The sequence below is a fragment of the Colius striatus genome, chromosome 3, assembly GCF_028858725.1.
Source record: "Colius striatus isolate bColStr4 chromosome 3, bColStr4.1.hap1, whole genome shotgun sequence".
Taxonomy (NCBI): domain Eukaryota; kingdom Metazoa; phylum Chordata; class Aves; order Coliiformes; family Coliidae; genus Colius; species Colius striatus.
Window position 1 is genome coordinate 24,286,761 of NC_084761.1, and position 26,206 is coordinate 24,312,966.

At 36.9% G+C, this 26,206-nt stretch overlaps 1 protein-coding gene across 2 annotated transcripts in view; it reads left to right on the forward strand.

Moving 5' to 3' along the window:
- Nucleotides 1–335: 335 nt before the first annotated feature.
- SYNPO2 (synaptopodin 2) overlaps nucleotides 336–26,206 on the forward strand; it is an 88,167-nt gene continuing 62,296 nt past the window's right edge. For both annotated transcript variants that reach the window (XM_010204257.2, XM_010204258.2), the window contains exon 1: nucleotides 336–569. In XM_010204257.2, the coding sequence (XP_010202559.2) occupies nucleotides 441–569 (129 nt within the window). In that variant the 5' untranslated portion in view covers nucleotides 336–440. The remainder of the gene's footprint in view (nucleotides 570–26,206) is intronic.

Below are 26,206 nucleotides of genomic sequence, written 5' to 3' on the forward strand. Positions count from 1 at the left end.
TACATGATGTTTCACTTGAGATTCTTCTTTCTTTTTTGTTTGCAGTATGAATGCAAAAAAGTTTAAAACATCTGGTACCATTTACTAAAGTAAACTTACGTCCTGAATTGTACACTTTTTTTTTTCTGTTGTTTTGATTTAGATGTCACAAGAGTCATGTTTAAGTACAGTCTTTTCTGCCTCATGTCTGAGTCTCTTTGTGTGTTTCCTCAATGTTACTCACTTTGAAGGTGGGCTGAGCACAGAAATCTGACGAAAGAGTGGGCTGTGCCCTTGATTGGAGGGAGCTCTTACATTCTTCTGAATGACTACATTTGCTTGTGCAGTACACAGCAGCAGCAACAGTGTGGTGCTCTGGGTCTCCAGCTCTGCCTGGCAGATGAAATCTCCAGCTCACTGAATATCTGCAGGACAGATTTTTCATGTTCTTCTGTAAATGAATGCTGCCTAACTGCACCAGGAAAATGGGCACAGGGGATTATCTCTGCATTGCTATGAGTGGAGGGGCGCCTTGGGGCTTTAGATTGCAAGGTGGCAAGGAGCAAAAGCAGCCTTTACAAATCGCCAAGGTAGGATCATGAGAGAAAGATCTTTATTGGTATTTTGTGAACATGAGTGAAGAGAATAGTTTACTTAAATAGATACTGCTTCCAGTGAAATAGTTGTTGTGGATCTTATTGTGCTGCTTGTTTGCATTTGCTAACGTTTTGCAGAGATTCTACAGGTGCTGATTATGTTTCTTTAAATAAAAAGGAATGATTACTTTTTGGTAGCTTGTAAGTATTGCAAACATTCTCTTAAACCTTAACGGTTTGACACAGTGAAAGGACATATGCCTGAGCTCCTATTTGATTTACTGTATGTTTTGGAATGCACCCAGTATATGGCAAAACTGAATCTCATATTAGGAAACGCTGTTTCAGTCATCTATTTATGATACTTTTTCTACTCTAGGCACAGAATAAATACAGCTTTATCATGAGAAAATGTTCTTACTATTTTGGGAATCCTGGAAAGCATTACAGTGAGTTATCTCTGGTTTTGGAAAGTTATCCAGTCTTAGAAACAGCATGAATAGATGCCAAACATTCTCTCTTATATTTCATGAGCAACACTGAAAAATATTGAACACTTCACATATTATCTTCATGTATAAAATGAGAACAACAAAACAGACAGTAGAAATTCAGAAGAAATAAAAAAATGGAATTGGTAACCTCAAGTCCACAAGTTGCAAAAATAACAAGTTAAAAAGTAGTTTTGTTAAAAATCAGTGCTCACTCCACTGCAACAGATTCCCCACTAGTGCAACAATGAAGGTTTGTCATGGTTATTAAAGCTTATGTAACTGTATGGAGCTCCATTCTGTACTCCTAGACTGAAGGGACAAATTTTGTCCAGAGCTCCGAGGTCAGCAAAATATCACTTGAAAGAGAGAGATTAAAATGTGTCTTACCACCTTGTAGCATCTTTATAATCCAGTACTTTGAATGTTAAGGTTTTTTGTACATTTATATAGTATTTTAAAACAGTAGTTTAGCTATTTAAGCTCTTAACTTTCTTAAGCTGTCAATATATTTCTGAATTAGTTAAATTTCACTTGCTGGATCAGTTAACTTTACAATGAATAGCAGAAACATTAAGTCTACTTTATTGTATAAAAGAAGGTCCTTTTAGTTCCTCTGTCAAGAAAAGAACATATTTCACTATTATTTTCAATGATTTAAGTCCATGATTATTACTCATATTCAGTAACAGAGGTATAATGTAGTGAGCGTATGTATCTTTTTTCTCATGACTGTTAGGTTTTTTTTAGGTTTTCTTATATTTTGCAACAGTTGAACACGTTTAATTTTGTTTCCTACCGATGAGCAACTGTTGCTTTGTAAGTCACGCCACTGACAATAGGTGACAGTGGAATTCTGCCATCTAGTGAAAACTTGTAGCTAGAACTTAAAAAAAATGTAAGTAATGGTAAAAGCAAGCGGCTTTGATAAAAGAAAACCAAAAGTCAAACGCACAGTACCTTGAACACAAGGTTTTTACTAAGCTTTACTTTTCCTGGTAAAAATGAACTATGCATTTTTTCCCCCCCGTATTCATATCCTAGACTGGTGCACTTCAGCCTGTGTTCTATCACTAAAATTTTGGACTTGAGAACTAGATACATGGTAACAGTTGTGCCTTCCAGTGTGAAAATCCATCAGTAAAATATGTCTAAATTTAGAAAAATTGTAATTGTGTTTTTTAGGAAAAAAACCCCAAGGACACACGAGTTTGTTTTCTTTCAAACAAGCCCAACTGAAAGGCTACGTAATATAATACTTCAGAATAGCCTTTGCAAGAGTACATGTATCAGGATATGTAACTGTTATAAGCATGGTGGGTCGGGTGCTTTATGAGTTCCAGATCATTCATTTCTCAATGCTAAAGAGTTGGTCAGGATCAGTGAGATCTGAAAACTGACACTAGTATCTGTCTGAACACCTGAAACTTAGAGCTGACAGGCCACAGCTTTCTTTGGGACTCGCTCTGTCAGCACGCTTCACCATGCTCCCCAGGGAGCCAGGGTTCTCTCAGAGGCATGCAGATGTGGGTCTCCAGGTCAGGCAACACCCTCAGATTGCAGCACAATGAGGCAGGGGGTCTGCAGCTACACTGTGTGTGAACCTTTTTGGGGAGAGACTGTGTTTTCTGCTTTTATTCTGTTATTCAGAAAAAACAAATTATTAAAGAAGAAAGAACTATCCAACTAGTTTATACTATTCTTCTTACTGGCTCCAAAATCCAAAGGTTGTGTTGCTTAAACAGCATTAAAAATTGGTTAGGTAGTTTCTGGTTTGTTTGGGTATTTTTTCCAGTTCAAGTTCAGCTGCTCCACTGATGCATACTAATGTAGCTCCATGGAATGAGTGAGTGATTGCCAATTTACAGCAACTGAGATTTTCTCAGACGTGTGTATTTCTGTTTTTGATGTCTCAGCTTGCAGGAGCTGGGAAAGCTGCAGAGGGGTTGCTCGCCTGGTTGCTGACACAACCTTAGCACAATAAAATCCTGGGCTGATGCAGAGAGAAGTGCACCCAGGCCTCGGTCATGTGCAGGGCAGTGGTTGTGATACAGATCTAAAGGGCAGAGGGATGTGAAATGGATGGAAATGAGATAATCCATGAAAATGTGGCAGGAGAAAAAAAGCCCCCAATTCACACTTATCTACTGTTTCGATAAAGGAAAGATACTGTTTTCAAAGCTAATGAAAGCTAATATCACTGCAGTTCACTATCAGAAGCAGTTTTATGTTGTTTAAAATATTGGTTTATTAAATTTATTTTAAAACATGTAAACCCTCCCCCCTTTGTTTCTTGCCTAGCTCTTAAAGCATATATGCAAGTAGCATTCCTACTAAAATCAATGGCAGTTTTGCCCATAATATATTGTCTTCCATTATGGTACAAAACGTTAACAGAAAGACATAGAGAAACCTTTTGTCTTCCCAAGAAACAGGACTTTTTCTCACCAGTACATTAAATAGGAAATCTTCATCAACAAATAACTTTACAATATGTAAATTAGATTCAAGACATTTCAGTAATTTGTTAGATACGAGACTGCTACAAATGGATTTTTAAAAAAAACTATCACAAAGTATTTTTTTTGTCCATTTTTAACAGTTATTCAAAATGTACATTTTGAAGACATTGGATTCATTTTCTGTAGAGGCATACAAATGCTTTTAACACCTTTCTTCCTCCAATCCCTGGATTTGTACATCAGTTTACTACATTATGTCCACTAATGTTGTAATCACTTCATAAAAAAATATTTTCAGTTAAAAAGAATTTGCATATTCCATATACTGTCCACATACACTTACAAAAGCCTCGTTTCAAAGATATAATGTGCTAAGAAGGATATCTAATAAACCAATGTCATTTAAAAAAAGAGTAAAAAGATAAGGAAAACTGGCTGTATTAGTCATGCTATGTATGCACCAAGACAGTAAATCGTGTCACTATTGCACTGTAGAATACCTTTCCCAAAGTACCAGGTGGTTGGAAAATCTCAGTGACCCTAGATGGCTAAGAATTGAAAATATATAAGAGCAAAGTGACACATAATGTCCCTTCTCTTTCCGCTGGGATATATGAAATAATGTTTTTTAAATTAATATAATTTTTCTTGTACGTGTCTTTGCAGTTTTTAATTTAGAAGATATAAAAGCTATGCACAAAATGATGGATGATTTTCTGGACTAGCTCTTGCAAGAAAGTGTTTTTCTATCAATGCTTTACAATATCAGCTGTGTTACATGCAATGAAGCTTTGTGCTACAGGAAGCACCTCTTTTGCAACGGGTAATTTAATGGAGTTGTCCTATAGATAATTTAGGTTTATAATTAAACCATGATGTAACTCCATTAAATTATCTGGTTGTAATAGAGGTACATTGTATTCAACATACTTATTACCTACACCAAACATCAATTTTGTGAACTCATTGTTTGTATCCATCAAAGTCGCTAATTTAAGTTTGGGAACATAACAGAAGAGTTCAAGGGCAGTTACTTCCATGGCTCAGACCACTAAGCACTTCCAAGGAAGTCCAGTCCTCTTTTTTCCTATCAGTATTCTAAAAGTAAAAATGAACAGATGCTTAAAAACCTGAATGATCAATTGTGTGGCAGGTTTTCACACGTGAGATGTTAGGGAAACTAACGTTGTCAAGAGACAGTACCTCACTTGTTACTGAATTCAGATCACATCAGTCCTGGAAGTACTCTGATCTGTATGTAGTATATATAGACATATTTTACATACATACACCTCAGCTAGAAATATATCTTCAAAGGGAAACATACTGTCATATTTCATATCTCTGAGAGCAATCACCCTGATATACCAGCAGCAGAACAATATGCAGCAACAACACACAAACACAGAGCAACTTTTTTCAAGTGGTGAAAGATTTTATGCACATTTTCAGCAACATTTTTTAACTCAATTTTTAGAAAAACAAAATAGTAACATTTCCCTTCCTTTAATTTCTACCATGCCAGTTTGCCAGTATCTAAGTACAATTATAATGCCTAACTGCTATTGTAATGTGAAGCTACTTGAAATAAGCTATTTGAAAGAACTTAATGGACATTTTTAAATTCTTACCAATATGATTTTGCATCCTGAAAGTTTTTGCTCTACTATGGACATTTTCTTATGTCCAAACAGCATGTAATTTTCCATTGCTTTGTAAATATCAACTATAGTTCTAACTAATCCTATGAAATACTTCAATAACTCAAATCCAACAGCCTCAACTAGGCTTCATGCAAAACTTCAACAATTTGTGACTATTTCACCGATTTTTGAAATAGACTTCTGCTACTGCTGCGTAAATATGTCAGTAATGACACATGACAACTGGCTGCCTGATCACTTTAGACTTGTTCACTTGTCCATTAAACTGCTCAGATTTCAATTCAAGTTTCAGTTTCATCATTTTGGATTCACTGGAACCTGAAACTGAATGTGAAACTCAAAGACTTGGGAAAAACTTGAACGAAGAGTGTGAAAAGTTGATGTCTGAATATGATTACTTAATACTGGATGTGTACAGGGATGGGTTGTGTTGTGGTAGTTTGACTTCTTGCCTGCATTTATCTGAAATACTCGACACATGCAGAACAACCTCAAGTAGCATTCATCAAGTTGACCTTTATACTTTGTCTAGTAGGAAGAAAATAAAGGATAAGACACGTTAGCACAGTTATGCTTTTGATCTTGAGGTAAGGCAAAGCATGTCACTGTCACATATGAGAGGTATTTTAGCAGAGTTGGTCTATCCATAAATTACATTAAAGCTGCTGGGTTAAAGGAAATTTTTTAAAGGTCTCGTACATTTTCACCATTGGCAAATGCTCACCCTTCCAGGCAGAAAAAGTAGGTTACTGAAAGTTGAGATTTTGGTCGCTACATTCTAGTTTAGATGGGATAAATATCACTGTGTTATACCTGTACTTGTAGCTCATTTCAGTGCTAGTCACGGAGATGAATAAAAACTGTCAGTTGCTGAAGCAGTGTTTTTCTGCTCCCCTGCTTGTCTCTGTATTGATGGCCTAGGAGCACCATCCTCCTAGTAAGATGAAGGTAGGAGACTCTGTTGTGGTTCAGATAATTTCCAGATGGCATTAAAAGTCATCTTTGAGCTGGCATTGGTGCTTTGGTGCCATCTGCTTCTGAAAATATACTCATAAATACATAGTGAAGTATGATCTTTCTGTACACACTACCCTATTTGAAATGAAGATGCTCAGCATGCCGCGTAAATGCTCAGTACCTAGCTAACATGACCATGCTGATATTTATATCAACTGACATTTTAAACAGAATTTGAATATAACTTTATGCCTTAGCAGTAGAGAAAGGAAGTCATGTTTAAAACATGCTAGTTGAACTTTTGGCAGCAAAGGAGGGAAGTTTAGAGTTAACCTACATGATTTTAAAAACATCTTGCCTTTCTCGGACTGTATTTAAAACTGTTTGTTTAAATGTGCTAGCTAATACATTTCCAAAGATTGTTTTTGTAGCCTGGACAAACTCTTATTCTCAAATTCACTTTGCAGAGCATCTGACACAGCTTTGCTAATATTCGAAAAACCCTGTAAGGCATATTTACATATCCTTTCACATAAGGAGTTACATGGAAAATTGTGGTTTTATCCATATTTTCTGGAGAGGATTTGGACTCTGTTACAAGCTTTGATCCAATTTAATAACCAATATTTTTTGAACATTTAGATGATATAATGCAGCTTCTAATTAATTAGATGACAAAATTCCATTGGCGAACTGAGAAGAAGCTGGGCTTTATGGAGGTTAGGCCAATTTATTCTGCAAAATGAACAAATTAAAGTTCCCGAAATCTAACTAGAATAGAACACTGCTAAATAACCTTGTTCCTGAAAATTTGCCATTGTTAGTTAGAAAAATGAGGGGAAAAAAACCCTCATATACCTTTACCAGCAAAGGTTTTTACGTTTTCCAAAAGTTAGGGGGTTTGTGTTTTCTAGTTTCAAACTTTTGCATTCCAGCTATTGTGCCAGTGGAAATGTTTAGTACTAAAGTCCCATCTAGTTGTTTAAAAACTACAGACTGAACTGGTACATGATTGTATACCCTGTTTTGGTTATACAGAACTACATACCAAGCTAGTTTTGGCATGCTTTCCACAGCATATAGGCAAATACAAGTACGCTTTGGATACATGGCAGTATTCATTTGTGCTTGTTTCTGATAGATACTTTTCCAACTCTCATGCTAGGACAGCTTTCAATGGAATAGAATGAACAACATAATTCACACTGTTTTAAACTAAACAGACTAAAAAAACCAAAACAGTGTATTCCTACTAAATTAGGTTAGCTGCTTTGTATAGAGTTCTGCTTAGTTTTTTTAGTTTCTTAGCTGGAAACATTTAAAATACGCTGCATGACATTATTATATTTCATGGCTCTGTGTTTTCTGCCATTGCATTCTTAGTGTGAATGTGGATGTAATAATAAGACTCTTGTCCAAGTTCACATTAAAATACCACAACAGGAAATGCTGTTTAGAAAGCCCTTCAGGATTGTGTCAGATTGTTTGAGAGGACACAGATAGCAATTTATGCATATCATGGAAGGGCTTTTTTTCCACATACAGAATTCAGTGTTCATATTTAGAGCAGAAATTACTTTAAAGGACCATATTTCGTGGGTTAAATGTTTAGCACTCCATAAAATGAGGCTGATTTGCAGAGAGAAATTCAAGAGAAACAATTCTGTACATAGAATTAACTGTGGACAAAAATTATAACATTTAGATTGTAACCAGTACTTAAGAACCTTGTTTGCTGGCTGGAATGAAACTGGCAGTAAACTCAACCCGTGGATATCATCTTGAAGGTTTTAAATTTCAGACCTAATGTACACAAGTTACACAGTGGATTTCTTTTGCCTTTTCTGTAATTTTTCCCATCTGTCCTGTTTCATTAGAAACTGTAGTTCATAGTCAATGTGGATGTTAGGATGAGACTAATGCATATTTAGACTGAAACGCTTCAGTGTGCACCACAATCAAAGTGCTATTTTTTGGTTACCTGCCAATACAACATGGTGTTGAGTATCAAAGCCAAAAATCTTCAAAACACCTCCACACCTTGCTCTCATCAGGGTGCTAAGAACAATGAAGACATGGCTGCTTTATTTGTTGCTTATGTGGAAGGTAAATTGTAGTGAAAACCTAGCTCCAAGCTTGTCACGGTCAATGGGCTTATACCCTGAGCTCACTCTCATGTGTTGCAGTCTTGGGCACAGCATAGAATCTTCTTGTTCAGCAGGGAAACACTCTACAAGTCTTCTTCCTACTGCCACAGAGATGTATCTTGAATCCTTTAAGTTTTCTTCTTTTTTTGGTATCTCCATTCCTGCATCTGGGCATTCTTTTGCTTCAAAAGAATTATGTCATCATGGAATAGGTACTTTATTTTTGTAAGCATGATTCATATCACAGTTCATTATGAGATGCACTGGTGATGAGTCAAAACTATGAAAAAAGTAGATAAGCTATGGTTTTCTATACTTTTGGTTCCAGTTGATATGTTCTCTATAGTGTAAACATGCCACATATGGCATAAATTGTTATAACACTGAATTCCAAAAAGTTTATAAAATAAAGGTAATGCAAGACAATCAAATGTCCATTGTGGCACTTCACAGTAACAAAAAGCAAAACAAACAGAATCGTATGAAACAATTTAAGAAGGCCAAATTTCTCCTTCTTAGTAGTCTTTGCTTAATACTAGGTGTATCAGGAACCACTTGTCTGCTGGCAAAGGTGGCAGAGCTGAGTGTTTTAAAAACCTAACAGTTTAAATTTCTACAAAGGAAGCCTTAACAAAGGAGTTACATTTTTTTCCCATGAACTCAATGGGAGCTTTGCCACTGACTTCAAAGGGCAAAAAATTGGGCTTTAGTATGCATAATATAGTGCAGTTATTTAATTAGAAGCAGATATCATGAATAAAAATCCTCATTGGGAAGGCTGTAGCAATTTTTGCTAGGGATCTACTTACTACAATTTTTTGTGTTTAGCAGAAGTTATTCCCTTCAAAGGAAGAAAAAAATCCCTTAGACCTCAAAGTATTCTAATGTTCAAGTTATTTGGTAATTTTACATTTAATTTCCAAGCTCTCTTGGAAGTCTTTGTAAGGACAAAGATACTCACTTGAATTGAAGACATTTCAGTTTACATATTTGCAAGAGAGTGAAATGATTGCTAATTTTAAGTATCAGACTAACATTACTAGAAACTAGAGGCAATTTACTAAAGGACTGACAATGTATCGGTGGAAGGTAATGAGAAAATTTAGATGGTGGACATATCTCAGTTGCAAATGTTTACTGGTTGAAGAGGCTACTTGTAACTGCCCTCTTGCTTTCCTCAACTCTGCAAACAGATAGGTTTGTGTTGGTTGAAATGAGCAGGTATTTCTGAAACGGTTTAGATATCAGGGCTTTTATAACTCACCTCATTTCGCCTGAGAGTTCAGGGAACAAAGAGCAGCCCATCAATAAGATTTGAAGTGTAGGAACCTCCAGGTTAGGATAAGAAGGAGGAAAGAGAGGAGTGACAAGCAATTGTGGATGGCAACCTTTTCAGCAGGCACAGCTGTGGCTGAACAAGTCAGGCAGTTAACAACTTGTGTTGGCACATCCATCTTGTAGACTGACCTTCAACAGTTTAACGGACGTAGCTTTGGAAAGTGTTTAACGGTCCTGCAAAAAACTTGCTTCTCTTCCAGAAGAATAGCATCTACATGGATAATTGTCCAACAGTAATTATAATGGCTGTCTATACCTGTGTAATGTAAGATGTTTCCAAGATATACTGCAGTCGAGGGGGATCATGTGATAAGTTTTATCAGCTTTACTCAACCATCACTACTGGTTCTCCTGAAGAGATTATCTCTTTATTTATCTCTCTGAATTCTTGCTCTTCTTTCTCTTATCATTCTTTTGGTAGAGGTAGTGCTTTTACTCAAACCCATAAGTACAGCAACCTACTTGAGCATCACTTTCAGTGAATTCACTGAAAATTGTGGGTAAGCAATGCCTCAGACTTCAAACTTTATTCCTTGGTTAGAATAGTGCCTATCACTTCCAGTGAGCTTTCTTTTGACTGAAAGAAATACAGAAAACTTTCTGCTTTCTTTCAGCTTTCTCATCACAGAAATTGCTGAAATACTAGAGCTCAACAAATGTGTCTGGAATAGACTAAGCAGCATTTTGTTCCACAAATTACATTTTCTTATTTTGCAGGGATGACTTCAAAGACTAGCTGCCATAAACCACTGATTTAATTACATAGGATGCGTATGGAAATAATCAAAGATAAATATCTTAATATATTATATTAATAATAGTCTTCTTGCACACTGAAATAATACTTGTTGAACAGATCGTGTAAGGCCTAACTATAAAATTCTTCAAATTAGGAAAAAACCTACCATTAAACATGGATGTTTTAAGCCAATCTAACATACAATACTATTTAATGTCCAAGATCCTTTACAGGGGAGCAGCTGTTTGACATGGTTCACTGAAAAAAAGGCCTAACTCTCAGAATTGTTGGCCTTCCAAAATACTTGATAACTAGGAAATTAGAATGGTTTCACCTAAATTCTCAATCAGTGGAATAAGTATGTTATGCTGATCAATATAAAATGAGTAATTCACAAAGTTGGAGGGTTTTGTTACAATAATGCATAATAAAATTACATCATTGGTTTATGAAACAAAATATTACTTTTAAAGTGTTATGGCATCCATGCTGTCAGCCAAAGCTACTCTTTAGATATGCTGTGCGTGTTTAAGAGTACCTAGCAGAAGACATTAGTCACAAAACTGAACTGGAAATCACAACTAGAACATGCTTTCCTTCCAAGCCCCCAGATCCCTTTGCTAAGTGAATTAGCAGTCTGCCTTTATGTCCAGACTGACTAATCACCTTTTCATGATACTGACATATTACTGAAAATCACTAGATGGTGCTCTTATTCACAGTCCCACAAATCACAGGTAAGTAAATGTAAAGACAGTTACACCTTGGAGAAATTTTGGTTGCTAGTTTTAATGTTTCCTTATTGAAACTGCTTAGTATTGTTTGTCTCAGTACACTCAGACTAAATAATTTCAACATGAAGAATTAATAGCTTCAGGATAAATATGTATATAAACCAAGTCAAGAATAACATAATATGAAATGAATCAAAATCATAATACTAAATGAATAATTCCAAATCTTCCTTTCACTTCTACTTATTATCCCCTGCATACAAATAGAATTCCCTTAAGGAAAGCTCCATAAATATATACTAGTGTTTGATTTGTGGTTTTGTAACAGTATAATTAGGACACATTTTTATCTTTAAAAAAATAACTAAAAAAGAATATTTCAGAAGGCCTTAAGAAAAAGGCAGTCCTAATTCTAAAAGAGAAAACAGAAGAATATTTCTGCAGCTATTTTACACCATATTATGAACATTCAGTAGTAATATTGCACACAATTATTGAATACATGTAGTGAAATAATAATTTTAAAAGAGTATAAGAAAAAGCATCCTATCAAACCTCAGTTTCTTCCAGCCCCATCTGACAATACTGAGAGCAAACAGGACTGGGAGCCCTAGAGATGTAAGAAGTCTCCCAGGTCTTGTTTCCAATTTAAACCAAATTTTGAGCTGTATTAAAATGACAGGTTTTGCTAAATTACTCATTATCCTGCTTTTCTTTTCTCTGCCCTCACTTTCTGCCATGACTTCAGTCTGAAATATTAGCTCCGTTAAGACCAGGTTATTTTACTAATCCAACAAAGAATTATTTTTTTCCATGACAATTTCTTTATGAAAAGCCCTGATTCAGCTCCTGAATGTGCTACATTTTAAAGTCATTTTCCAGATCACCAAGATAACGTTACCAAAAATATTTGCAATTTCATGGCACAAATTGTGACTAACAAAAGGATTTGAATTTAAAACCTCTTGTCATTCTACAAAAGCAAAAATTTCCCAAATTCTCAGTTACGATTCTCTTAATCTATATTCATAGGAACAGGGAAAAACAATACAACGATCTAAATGTAGTGGGAGGACCATGAATGTCTGTTTTTCTATGCTGTTCAAAGAGTATGATAATTAAGCCTGAGGAGATAGTTATCTTTGTGGCCTGTCATTTTTTTAGTGTTACTACAGGAACAAATGGAGCACTGAAATGCATGGTCTGAGAACAATGGTACTCAGCCCCGTACCAGCCTTCTGGGTTGTTCACTTGTTTGCTTCCAGGCCTGATTTGCATAAGATGCATGGAAAAGTTGCAGAGACTGAGAATTAGCACAAATTGATACTGGGTGCTAATTGACTCTGGCGAAAACTAAAGATGCATTGGCCTGTTCAAATCAGACTCCAATTCAGGACTTCTGGATTCCTGCATCATCCACTTCTGAAGCATTACAACCCTGGCATTGTTCATCAGCTGCTGGGTCCCGGGATAAAAATAGAGGCACAAATGCAATCATGTTTTAGAACAATCTTGGCAGAAATGGAAAAGAGTGGGAAGAAACTCTTCCTCTTATAAAAAAATCTTTTATTTTCAGATGTTCAAGGCAACAACATGGCAATCAAGCTCACCTAAATGAGAGACAAACCAAATGTTTCTCCCAAACCCTTTACTGCTCTAGACTCAAAGATTTTTTTTAAGGGTGAAAAATATCCATTATTCCATGTTTATGGTGTGTTCTATCATAAGCAATGCACATAATTTACTTCAGTGACTGGAATGATCATGCTGGAGCAGCAGCATGACTATGAGCCAGCAATATGGCCTTGTAGCCAAGAAGGCCAATGGCATCCTGGGGTGTATTAGAAGGGATGTTGGCAGCAGGTCAAGAGAGGTTCTCCTCCCTCTCTACTCTGGCCTCGTGAGACTTCACCTGGAATCTTGTGTCCAGTTCTGAGTCTCTCAGTTCAAGAAGGACAGGGAGCTGCTGGAGAGAGTTCAGAGCAGGGCCACCAAGATCATGAAGGCAGTGGAGAATCTCCCTTATGATAAAAGCTTGAGGGAGCTGGGGCTCTTTAGCTTGGAGAAGAGGAGACTGAGGAGTGATCTCATTAATGTTTACAAATACATAAAGGGTGGGTATCAGGAGGATGGGGCCAGGCTCTTTTCAGTGGCTCTTTTTCCAGGCTGCCCAGATGAGTTGTGGAGTCTCTTTCTCTGGGGACACTCAAAACGCACCTGGATGAGTTCCTGTGTGACCTACTCTAGGAGGTCTTGCTCTGGCAGGGCAATTGGACTAGATGATCTGTCAAGGTCTCTTCTAACCCTTAAGATTCTGTGATTCTGTGATACAGTGACATTAAAACTCTCTTGTGCTATTTTTTCTTTAAATTATTAGGCTTAAATTAATAAGAAAAAGGTAAGTTTCAGGGCAAAATAATAAAGTGAAAAGGAAATCGGATACTAATTCCGACTCTGAGTTTAATTTATGAAGGTGCTGACCTGTGACATCTGTTTAAAAACTATGCAATCCTTAAAAAGTGTTCTTCCCAGAGAAACTTGAGAAGATACTAGCAGTTCTTATAACAAGACCTTTCCCTCAAAATTATATTTGTAAGAGAGGTGTCAGCAAAATTCTGTCTTCTGAGACAATCTGAGTCAGATTATTTTCTCTTAGGAGAAAATCAGCACTAGGCCTTTCTACACTCCTACTCAGTTACTTAAAATGTTGCTCTTAATGATGATTTTTAGATGACTTCTTACATCACCAACATGCTGAAATTTGTGTCAGACTGTAAAGGTTTCACACAGTGCCACGAGATAAGGAGCTACACTACCCATCAATTTCCAATGTATACGGTAATGTGAATCGTAGGGAAGCACTTGCTCAGGAAACAAATATAAAATTACAGAACTTATCCACAGAAATCTCTTTTCAGTTTCTAGTTGTGCCTTCAAAAGTTCCTCCTGGCCTCTACTCCTCTATTGTATTTGGTGTTTGGCATTTGGAAGAGTGCAGCAGGTCAGAGCTGACTTTGCTATTACCACAGGTTTCCTGACACTCCTTGAAACAATTGGTCATGAATATCATGCTGTTGTATTGTCAGATATTCCTTCAGATTATGTTTTCTTTCATGAATAAACTCTGAAAGCAGCACAATGCACATAAGAGGAGAAAACAGAATGACTTCCACTTCCTCTTGTATGTGTGTCTCATGTTTTTAAGCTAGTATTTGACCTTTGTTGAGAACTGAAGCACTTTCCATAGATCTGAAGGGAAATACTACATGGATCATTTTGGTTTCATATCTGCCAGAGCCTTAATTTCATAGAATCATAGAAATGTTCTGATTGGAAAAGACCTTTAAGATCATGAAGCCCAACCACTAACCTAACATTGCCAAGCCCATCACTAAACCATCTACACGGCTTTTAAATATATCCAAGGATAGGGACTCCGTCACCTCCCTGGGCAGCTTGTGCCAGTTTCTAACAACCGTCTCAGTTAAAAAGTTCTTCCTACTCTCCAATCCAAACCCCCTGCCAGCGCAATGTGAAGCCACTTCCTCTTGTCCTATCACTTGTTACTTGGGAGAAAAGACTGACCCTCACTTCACTACAATCTGCTTTTAGGTAGTTGTAGCAAATGATCATGTCTCCCCTCAGCTCCTCTCCAGATTAAACCACCCCAGCTCCCTCAGCTGCTCCTCATAAGACTTGTTTTCCAGACCCTTCTCTAGCTCCAGTGCTCATCTCTGGACATGCAGCACTTCAGTGTCCTTCTTGTAGTGAGGGGCCCAGAATTAAACACGCTGTTTAAGGCATGGCCTCACCAGTGCTGAGTACAGGGGGACAATCACTTCCTTGGACCTGCTGGTCACACTATTTCGTATACAAGCTAAGATGCCATTGGCCTTCTTGGACACCTGGGCACATTGCTGCCTCTTGTTTAGCTGGCTTTCAATTAACACCCCCAGCTCCTTTTCTGCAGGACAGCTTTCCAATCACTCTGCCTCAAGCTCATAGCATTGCCTGGGGTTGTTGTGGCCCAGGTGCAGAACTTGGTACTTGACCTTGTTAAACCTCATACAGTCGGCCTCAACCCATTGCTCCAGCCTGTCCAGGTCCCTCTGAAGAGCCTTCTTGTCCTCAAGTGTGTCTACACACCCACACAGCTTCATGTCATCTACAAACTTGCCAAGGGTGCACTCGACTCCTTCATCCAGATCACTGATAAAGTTATTCAACAAAATTGGCCCCAACACTGAGCCCCGAGGAACACAAGTTCAGAAGTACTTTAAAAAGTGCCTTTTAACTCTGTCCAAGATACAGTTGTTTGTTGCTTTCTTATGTAGGAAAGGCAGTACTTACTCTACTCTAAAAATCAAGTTGTGAAGACCTGGCACAGTTTTGGATTTACAAATACTAAGGTTATGTGGAGGTTCCATATGGCTGTATATGCAACTGAGCTAGATGCATCATTTAATAGTTGAAAAATAAGCATGATATATTGTAGGAAAGCTGGAACAACAACAGCCACACGAAATGAAAAGGAATGTTGTTGTCCTAAACTAATCTAACTAGAGCTGTTGAAAAAATTTCTACAATTATGTTGGAGTGAAATACTCTGATGGCAAGTAGGTATTTTATAGCCACATGTTAATCTTCTTGAACAAGATGAATTATTAAATTCTTAAAATGAGCAGCTCTTTTATGGGTGCTTATATTTTCCAGATGTTTGATATAGTCAAGATTATCCTGTTCATTTGCAAGTGCTTGTTTCTTTTGTTGTTATATTTAGAAAATTCTTTAAAACTTACAATTTTTATGACATCTGAGTAAGATCTGAATATTTTTTATTTTTAGCCCCCTAGTATTTTTCAATTATCTTTATTAATCCTTATTTATAATACATATGTGTTTGGAAGAAGAGACAAAAGAACAGAAGCCAATCACGACTTCAAGTTCTAACACTGATTTCAATAACACTGTATAGAATAGGCCACAGCTCTGTGGCATAACTCTCCAGAAGATGATGGAGCTATGCTAGAAGAACTGTAGTACACTTTCAACAAAGTTCAGAGAGAATAAAAAAATGTTACATGGGATAACATGACTGTAACTTGGGGTGACAGTATTCTTCAAAGTCATCATACTCACATAGCAGATTTTGGATCTTTATGTTTTCAAAATATGAATGTTTGACGGCAGTGATATCCAGGATTTAATTTAAACTAATTAAGCAAGTAAGATTTTGTCCTAGGTTTTGTCCTCACTAATTGACTTTAACAACTACATGGAAGTTAAGCGAAATTATAAAGAATAGGAACTATGATGTCTTTAAAACACAAAGCTTTTCACATGTGCTCTTTGATTATAAAAATATCTAAGGTAATGAGACTTTCACACTTTAGTTCCTTGTCTTCGGGAAAGGGAGATGTACCCATACCTCCATACTCTAATATGTGGGACTAGCTTTCTGGTAGACCACAGCTGACTGATATGCTGCATTTGTGTACTATGCATGACTTCATGGAATTAGCAACAGCAGTAATATTTTGAGACCACATCTGGACTCTTGTGTCCAGTTCTAGACCCCTTAGTTCAAGAAGGACAGAGAGCTCTCTGAGAGTTCAGTGCAGGGCCACCAAGATCATGAAGGGAGTGGAGCACCTCCCTTCCGATGAAAGCCTGAGGGAGCTGGGGCTCTTCAGCTTGGAGGAGACTGAGGAGTGACCTCATTAATGTTTACAAATATGTAACAGGCAGGTGTCAGGAGGACGGAGCCAGGCTGTTCTCAGTGATGGCCAATGATAGGACAAGGGGCAACGAGTAAAAGCTAGAACATAAGAGGTTTCAAAAAAAACCAAGGGAGAATTTCTTCATGGTGAGGGTGATGGAGCACTGGAACAGGCTGCCCAGATGGGTTGTGGAGTCTCCTTCTCTGGGGACACTGAAAACCCATCTGGACAAGTTCCTGTATGACCTGCTCTAGGTGGTCCTGCTCTGCAGCGGGGTTGGACTAGATGATCTCTCGAGGTCCCTTCCAACCCTTAAAATTCTGTAATTCTGTGATATTTGTCTATCGTATTTAGTAATATGGTTTTATAAAAATTAAATCTATGCATCAAATGTAAATAATACCACTTCAAATTGTGATATTTTTCAAAGCTCTTCCTTTTTGATGAAACCCGAGCGCTGCAGAAAGTTAACACTGTGCATTTCCTACATGGCTGTGTGATAAGTCAGTCCCTGAGTATACGGAACAAAAGACGTGTACCTGGGGGTTCTGACCATCTGCAGTAATCTCATTTTTTAAAAATGCATTTGCAGGACAGAGACTACATTTAGTGTTCCAACCAAATTCCAGCTTGTGCCTATGATCTGGTTACGTTCGTTAACCTCTATCTCATTCTGCTTTGGAAGTTTTGCTAGGAAAATCTTCTTTACCTTCCAGAAGGCACACATAGTGGTGCTCTTTCTATAGGATTGCTGCATCTCATGAATGTGTGGGCTGCAGCCTTCAGTATATATAACTGCTCCCTTGACTTAGACAACGTGTCTTAAAGTTGCACAGATTTTAGCCAAAGGTCATTAAAGTATTTCAGAATCTATCTGAGATGAGAGATGCTATATTATGCTTGGGTTAGTAGACAGTAATAATATGTCACAGGAAGATAATTAAATAAAATCACAGAAAATGTACACTAAAGATCTGCTTGAAACAATACTCCATTTTCTTATATTAAGAATTGCTAAATGCTATTCAGCATTAAAAACCAATTGGCTCTTTCCCAAGCTACATGCCTTTTGGTTTTCCTTAAAAATTCAATCTTTACAGTTTCTGAATAAAGCAACCATTGTAATTCAAGGACGCTTCCCTGCTGGTTTTGATTAATTTATTTTAACAGCACACAAGAAGTCTGCTGTAGCTCCTCTGGTAATATAAATCCATGTTACAAAGAAATCTGTTGTCTCCACCTCTCTAATAAACTACAGTGTCAGAGGTTCAGAGCTAAATGGATAGCAATACAACTTAAATAATTTATTTCTGCTTTTGCATCTGAATTTAACATCAAGGGTTTTTCCCTTTCACTCCTTAGTTAGTCCAAAACTATTCCTGTTTCTCATCTAAGTAACACATCCAATGAAATATTTTAATTTATATGCAATAATACCAATTTTATACATTTGAGGTGAATATCTTGAAAAAATTTTACCTATAGTCAGGTATCTTAAAGAGCCTGTAAAATAACCATGGCTATCAGGACAACTATTTATAAAAGTATTGCAAGTCTCATGACACGCGATTTTCCTTACAGTACCAGATACCAAAATCTGACTCTTACCCAAGTTACAGCTTTCATTACAATCACAATACATTTCTGGATATTAAGGACTGCAAAATGATCCCACTTTTCCCAGTTTTCCTCACAAGAGGAAAAAGTAATCTCAAGTTTTTAATGCTTAAAACCTTTTTGATGTGGTACTAGAGAAATTTTATTTACTAGATGCAGGACTATTGGAAGAAGCTTGGAAAGATCACAGTTTGAGAACAAAATGTACATTGAAGGCACCTACATACCTTTTACAATTTCTAGGGATGGAATTAACTAAATATATAACATAGGTGTACATTTTAAGAACATATGAATACTTAAGCATTCAAACAGTGTGATGAGTTTTGAGTATCTCACAGCATTTTAATAGAAATTGCTGTGTTAGCTTATACACTTACATACTCTTGAATTGATTTCGTTCTCACAAATATAAATACTTCTTTGTTTAAAGTGATTTATTGAAAATATTAAGTAAAATGAAATTAAACAACTTCCAAGCTGTTTCTTGCAGATTTCTGGTAAACTAGCTGCTTGTTTGACATGTTGCATGTGTAATTTCAACAGTATCCCTATGTGTGAGTGTATATACAGATGCTTTAGGCTAACATTAAACAATGTTCTATAGCTATTAATGTTTTTGTAATCCAAATAAAGTAGGTAATGCTTTTATAACTATCAATTCTTGGGCTATGGAGAATGTCTTCAAATAGAAATGGAAAGAGGTTTATCATTACAAAAAGGTCTCATTTCCTTAAAAGGAAGTTGTTTCTTTTTTCTTCTGCTTCTTTGGAGAACTGGCTACAAACTGGGAATGGTTTTTGTATGACTCATTTGAGGAGAATAGCTACAGTGTAAGAAGTTCAGAAAGGATTTTAATAAAACCAAACTCAATTATCTTCTGTTTTGGGCATGATAAGGATAGTTTTAAAGAGAAAAATACAGAATTTTCCAGAATGCTGTAAATCATTCAATCAGAAAGGGGAAAAGGTCAGGAAAGAATAAAATATTTACCTCTAGTTTCAGTCCTATAGATAAGACAGAGATCTCATTTCATAAGCAAACTTTACACTTACTTTAGTCTAGTCTAGCTTCGAAATGAACTCCTGCACCTATCAATGCAAATCACTGACTGCCAAAACCACACAACAAACCTGGGAATCATCACTCACTCAGCTATGCGTAGATAACATGACTTTTCTACTGCACTCCATGTACTTCAAATACTTGGAAATTCCTCAAAACCCTGATACTGTAAGTGAAACTGTCCACAATAAGAAAATTATTTCAAATAAACCAACACCATTGACATAAGCAGTTACGCTGTGGGCATTAGAATTTACAAATGCTACAAGTAAATATTATTCTGTTATTCCCTGCATTACTTCCCCTCCAGTGGCTTAAAGGATGCAATACTGAAGTAGGACAGAAAAAGGCCTTTTCTATCTTAAACTTCTGTTATTGTTTATGATTCCATGACTTGAAACTTTAGGCATAACGTAAGGAGCTGAAAGAAGTAGTCTCATACTTTCTAGTTTTTGCCTACTGTATCATTCAAAGGGGAGGCTCATAAGACAGCAGGAGGTTGTATTCAAGTAATCACTGTATCCTTTTGTTACAATTCCTGTCTTAGTTTTTACAATTTTAGATATGGAATGAGATCTCCAATATGCCATTTAAAGCTCTTCTTTTCGATGTGCTTCAAAACTCAAGTATCCTTTCATTTAGAAAAGGGAGAGAAACTGTGTTACAAAGCTAAGTTTTAATAGAATTTGCCCTTGTTAATATTAGAAATAGGATAGAAAAAGTGCACACTAGCTGGTGTATGGATTATCAAGATGCAATACCTGTTTGAGGGATGCTGACTATTTAGTAAGCATTCCATGCAAGACATGGAGAAATGCAAATTATTTTTAAGCTCATCACTAGCTGTTTACATATTGTTACTCTAGGAAGAGAAGCTTATACATGGCATCATGAATTATAAGAGTCTGCTATATAATCATCACTTTAGATTTTTTTATCTAAACTCTGAGCAGTAGGGTCAGGATATTCTATGTATTGCAATAGTCAAACACAGTTTGATAGTTAAAGATCTGCTGAAAAGTCTGTAATAGTTTTTGTAAGAATATGGTTTGTCTATTTAAAGTGTGTGAGATTAGAAGGGTAACCATGCTAATCATTGCATGAGACTGCCAAAATCCTGTAGAAACCATCTGGAGGGAAACAGTATACTGAAAAACATTACTGAGCCTTAAAGTTATAGGCCACCCTAAAGGAATAAAGCTAAGTCAGTAGCTTCAGATCAGGACACTTATTACTGTGCAGCACAGAAAATACTACGCATAAAAAATTTACAATGATTCCACTCTAAACAAAGGCGATAGTTTGTCAGTCACAACACAAATATGTTAATATTTTTAAAGATTTTTATTTACTTTGTCCTAAGTGCACATCCATTATAAAGGAATTTGCTGCGTTCATCACTTGTAGTCAACGCACGTTCTGCGTTCCCTTAAATATTAAACAACTATTACACGGCTTCATTTTGATGTGTAAGCATGTGTCCAATGTTGGTCATTTCTACAAAATAAATCTTTTGAAAGTGTTAGTGGGATTATTTTTTTTCAAATTTCTCATGCTTGAACTTTTCCCTGAGTGTTCCTCCTAAGATTGCTCCGACTGAGGCTGAAGTTACTAGAAAGTGACCAAGTGATTTCAGTGTGAGTTTCACACTGGAAAAGCAACAATGGGAGAGTATTTTGGCAAGACTCTCCATGTATTTGAATTCCCATTCCTAGTAAGTTTACAAGAAAATGCTTAACACTTCCAGTTGTCGTGAGACTACATGCCTGGACATGTTGCTATGCGACCTGATCTAGGTGAACCTGCCTCTGCAGGGGGGTTGGACTAATGATCTCTGAAGGTCCCATCCAACCCCTACCATTCTATGATTCTACAGTTCTATGATTTGAATCTTCTTCTGAATACATGCAGAATATCCCATAGTCTTCAAAGTTAAGTTTTAAAAGGAAAAATGCTTCAAAGCCCTCTCCATCCCCCTTCCATCTTGTTAATGTTTGATCAGTTGAGAATGTCATGGCCAAAAAAAGTTGATGAATGAATCACAATCACTCATTTTTTTGTTAGCCCAAGAATCTTGTATAACCTCAGGTGGCTCTATTCTTTACTTTACAGTTCAGACTACACTGTAAAGGAGGACATGCACTGCTGATGCTTTATGAGATACCTTTGACGAAGAAAGATCTACCACTGCATCCCTAATTTGCCATTACAGTGTATTGTAGACAGAGTTTTAGAATTTGGATATTTTTAATGGATTTTTAAAAAAAGTATTTCATAGATCTCACAAATATTGAAAATCTTAAAAAATGTGTGGGCAAAACTGTTGTTGCTGCCACTGTCTCACAATGATGTTCAATGTGAGGACCTACAGCCTTATAACCTTAGTATTTGGAAGAGCAAGAGGTCCTGTTGCTGGGAACAGAGGCCATGGGACATGAGGTTCTTCCTTGCCTATCTAGTTCTCTGCCTCATATCAAGGGGACAGACATTGTGAAAGACTGTGCTTTTAGAGCCTTATTATGGACCTGGTTGCTAGAGAGCTGTGGGAGGGAGAAGACTGGCAGCAGACAGGAAAATAACTCAGCTGAATTAAATTACAGTGCACCAGAGGAACTAAGCGAACTATTAAAATAAACAGGCCCCCTAAATCAGAAACGAGTATGATCACAGAGATCAATCTTCATAGCATATTGAGTTATTAGTGCTGTCTCACATTAGCCACTGCATTGGAGTTTCAAACGTGCTCAGGACTTGATCACATTTAAGGTTGCACATGAAGTGTTGGCCCACCTTGGCCCCTCTGACATTAGTCTTTTTTCAGGATCTGCAGCAAGGCACTAATTACTGATAAAGACTGAGGACCTTAGTTTGTGGATGAAAAGAAAATAGGCTTCTGTTTTCAGAACAGCATGAGAGAATCGGACTCTGAGCAAATCTTTCCTTCCTTTTTCTGCTGAGGACTCCTGCTGAACACCTGCAGAGAGGCCAATGGTTTCTCTAGAAGAATGATTCCAGATTTTTAAAATACTTTGACCAAACCTCTGGCCAGGATATAACCCTAATTGAGTAGAAATAACGAAAATAGTCTACTAATACCTTCAGATTCCCTGGATCATTTTTCCTCTAAGCGGTAACTAACTGATTTAATGAGAGAGATCTTCTTTTTTAAAAGGAAGCATTCAGAGCATCTCCTGAAGACTATAGACTTAAATTTAGCTGTGGTATAGATATTCATGACACATGAGAACAGTTAAGAGAAGGTCATATATTGTAAGAGATTTTTAGATCACATATTCAGGAGAATAATACAGTGTCCTATAGGCATATAGGCAGATACTTAGTGTTGAAAAAAAAGTACCTTGGTTTTTGGTCGGTATTCTGGAATTATGATTTCCTGAAAAAAATGAATAATGATGATAACCCAAGTTAATGAAGAGAATTGAAAGAAATAAGCCTTGTGCAAGAAGCAGTATACATTTTGTATCTGGAGAAAAATACTCCAAAGAAAGGGTAGTGATTGTTTACAAAATACGTTACCTCAAACTGTCTGGAATTTGCAGCTGACCTCCCCTTTCCATCAAGGGTTCAAAATGGCCAGTTTCTGCACAGCAGTTATCAAAGTTTGAAAAAGGCCCATGGTTTAGTTTATATTTTTCCCAGTGCAAAGCAAATGACTCACAGAGGTCAAATACACAATTTGAAAGTTAAGTCCTATTCCCTAAATAGAAGTAATACTCCAAATAACCTTTGTCTAGAAATCTGTCTTCCAACATCTTGATTGCTTAGGCTAAGCTACCTCCTAAACTGGATGCTCCCCTACTTTCTTCTACTCTTCTCTTGTCTTTTCAGTTCTTTTCCTCTACCCTTCCACATATATCAAATATTTGTGGTGTCAGGATCCTCTTTCTGCAATTTCTACCATGTGAAACAGCTTTATTGTGCTCCCTCCCTGCGTACTACACTGGCATATACACATCTTTGCTGACATTTCTCATTCCGTCATCTGTCAGGTGTTTTAAGGAAAAGGATTGAATAGACATATTTGAAAGAAACTGTTCTGTGTAAAGGTCCTGGGAAACCATGTTATGTGATGAAGACTACAGTTCTACTTGGGATTGTGAGGATTATAAAACACAGAAGAACAGTAATTCAAATGTGTTAACTACTTTGCTACAAATATTGTGTGCACAAGAAAATATAAATAATAATGCTGGTAGATTAAACTTGGTTCACAAGCCTTCAAACATACTCAGTATGACATTTTTTTCATTTATGCAGCTGAGCAAGTTTACTTCAGCCAGCGAGTGGGGGGTCTAAGAAAACTATTTGAACTGCAAAATAATACATCTGTACAACTGAGATAGCTTTGAAGATATGCCAGATTTGTTTCAGGATTTTTGTGTGCCCTTTTTTGGGGTTTTTTGTTTCTTTTAATAAGCTCCTTGTATCACTTCTACCTCTCACTCCAAAAATAAACCCCAAATGAAAACAGTATCAGAAGCAGTCCTGTAAGCGTTTTTATGGCGTAATACATGAACTGTTTAGCCACTTAAGTCACAAAATAGTGCATTACACAGATGAAAAATGGAGTGGAATTAGTTTATGATGTATTATGCATTAGGACAATCATAAGCCAAACATATCTTTGAAAGCGTTAATATGAAACACAGAAACAAAGTTGCCTATTCTCAGTGAAAATCATCTATAAATGTTTGAAAACAGCAATATTCCATTAAGGTACACTTCACTATTTAAGTAGGCTTGGCTTGACAAGTAAAACCAAAAAAATACTCATATCCTGGAAATCTGCAGCATATTGAATTCTACATCATTAACCAACATAACCATCTTGTCCTATATAGGAATCTCTTTAGATTTCTTTGTTGAGTTTGATAACATAACTGCAAGCCAATCCCAAACGACAATGAGCTTAATTCCAAGTGCAGTGTGAGAATGCAGTCACAGATGCTGCTTCACTGGCTGGCCATAAGGATGATTGTAAAGGGTCAGCTAGACTCCCACAGAAAGCAACCTATTGGCAGCTGCCTTTCAGACAGAATTTGCTAGTATTACCGATTTACTACATTTGTAGACAAAATAGTAATGTACATAATTTTTGCAACAGTGTATCAAATTCTCATACAATATAGATGTTCTGAGCTTGTAGTTTGGAGGGGTTGAATTGTATCCAGTGATCTGGGTAAAAAAAAAAAATTGCAATTCCTCCTGTGGAAAGCAGGAGCCTCGAGATGTGCTCTGCAGTGGTTTATGTGCTTGTATCAAGAACATTACAGTACTCAGTACAAGTCAGGTCTGTGTCATCTCATGACATAGGTCACGGGCTTTCATAAGCCCAGAACACCCGTAGTGCATAGTGAAGTGAAAACATTTTGGACAAACTGCCTGACAACAGCACTGGCAGTGTCATTCCTAACAAAGAACAAATATGTAGACATGGCCAGGGCTTCCTCAACAGCTCCCCTGCGATGGTAAACAGGTGGGACACTGGGATGAGTTTACCATTTTCTTTCTATTTTCTGTGTGTACCACATTACATAAACATAAATGTTCAATTTTAAATTATTAGAGATTCAGATTCAAATGAACCTAAATGTGTAGCTATCTTTTGGAGACAGACAGATATTTGCTTTCCCTCCTCCCTTTTTCTTATAGTCTTCCTTCATAATTAAATTTTTCATATCAAGAGAGCCAACTGGAACCTTCAGGTTGCCAGTTCTCTTAAAACTTGCATCTGAATCTCACAAGGATGCAATGGGTAGAGCACATAGAAATTTCTTGAAGAAAAGACCTACTGGTAGCTGTGCTGTTAGTTCTGTTGGCACTGTGAGGGACAACGTTCCTATCCTTGCAGAACAATCCAACAATCTTTCACAAGTAACTAGACAACGTAGAGCTTGGTGGAAGGATTACACAGAGGGCTGTCATATGTTATTGCATGTCTTATCTTTGAGCTTTTTTTTCCTTGGATGAGTTTATTTTTTCAATCCTAACACAATTTTGATATAATTTTTGGCCAAAATCCAAGGCTGGTTTTGTGCCAGAACAGCCCAGTATAATGTGTCAGAACCTATTTTCATCTGCTTATTTAAATCTTCCAGAAAAACATTTTAGCTCTTCCCACCATACAGACTATGCCTACCTTGAATGGCTTGTTTATTTGTACTCAGGATAGCTAGGCAACAAGTGGCCAACCACTACCCATGACCTGGAAAAACTGCATTATATCAAGCTGGCCAACTTTTTTCTTGGGTTTTTTTTTGTTTGTTTCAGAAGATGCAATTGAATGTAGCATCTACACAAATTTTGGGGGTTCCAATGTTATCTTAATCTCTTAAAAAAAATAATACCACTGTCAGCATCACTGACAGAAACAATGGTAGCTTTAACTTCTCATCCAAATCCTGCAGACTCTTGGCATAATTAACTCACATATGCTTCTTTTACCATCAACTGAAGATCCAGTTTTGATTAATCTTTATCCCTATTAGAACACATTGAGAACAATGCACCACAACCTATCAGCCACCTAAAGTGAGCTCTTGCCAGGGGAAGTTTGGATACCTGAAGAGCTGTGGCTCTGCATAGAGGGTTTAGCCTATTACAAAGTCAGAAGTCACAAAGCCCTGCAGTGTGGACTGTCAGGCTGTGCAGTTCAGCGTAAGGTTGGTTCATCTGC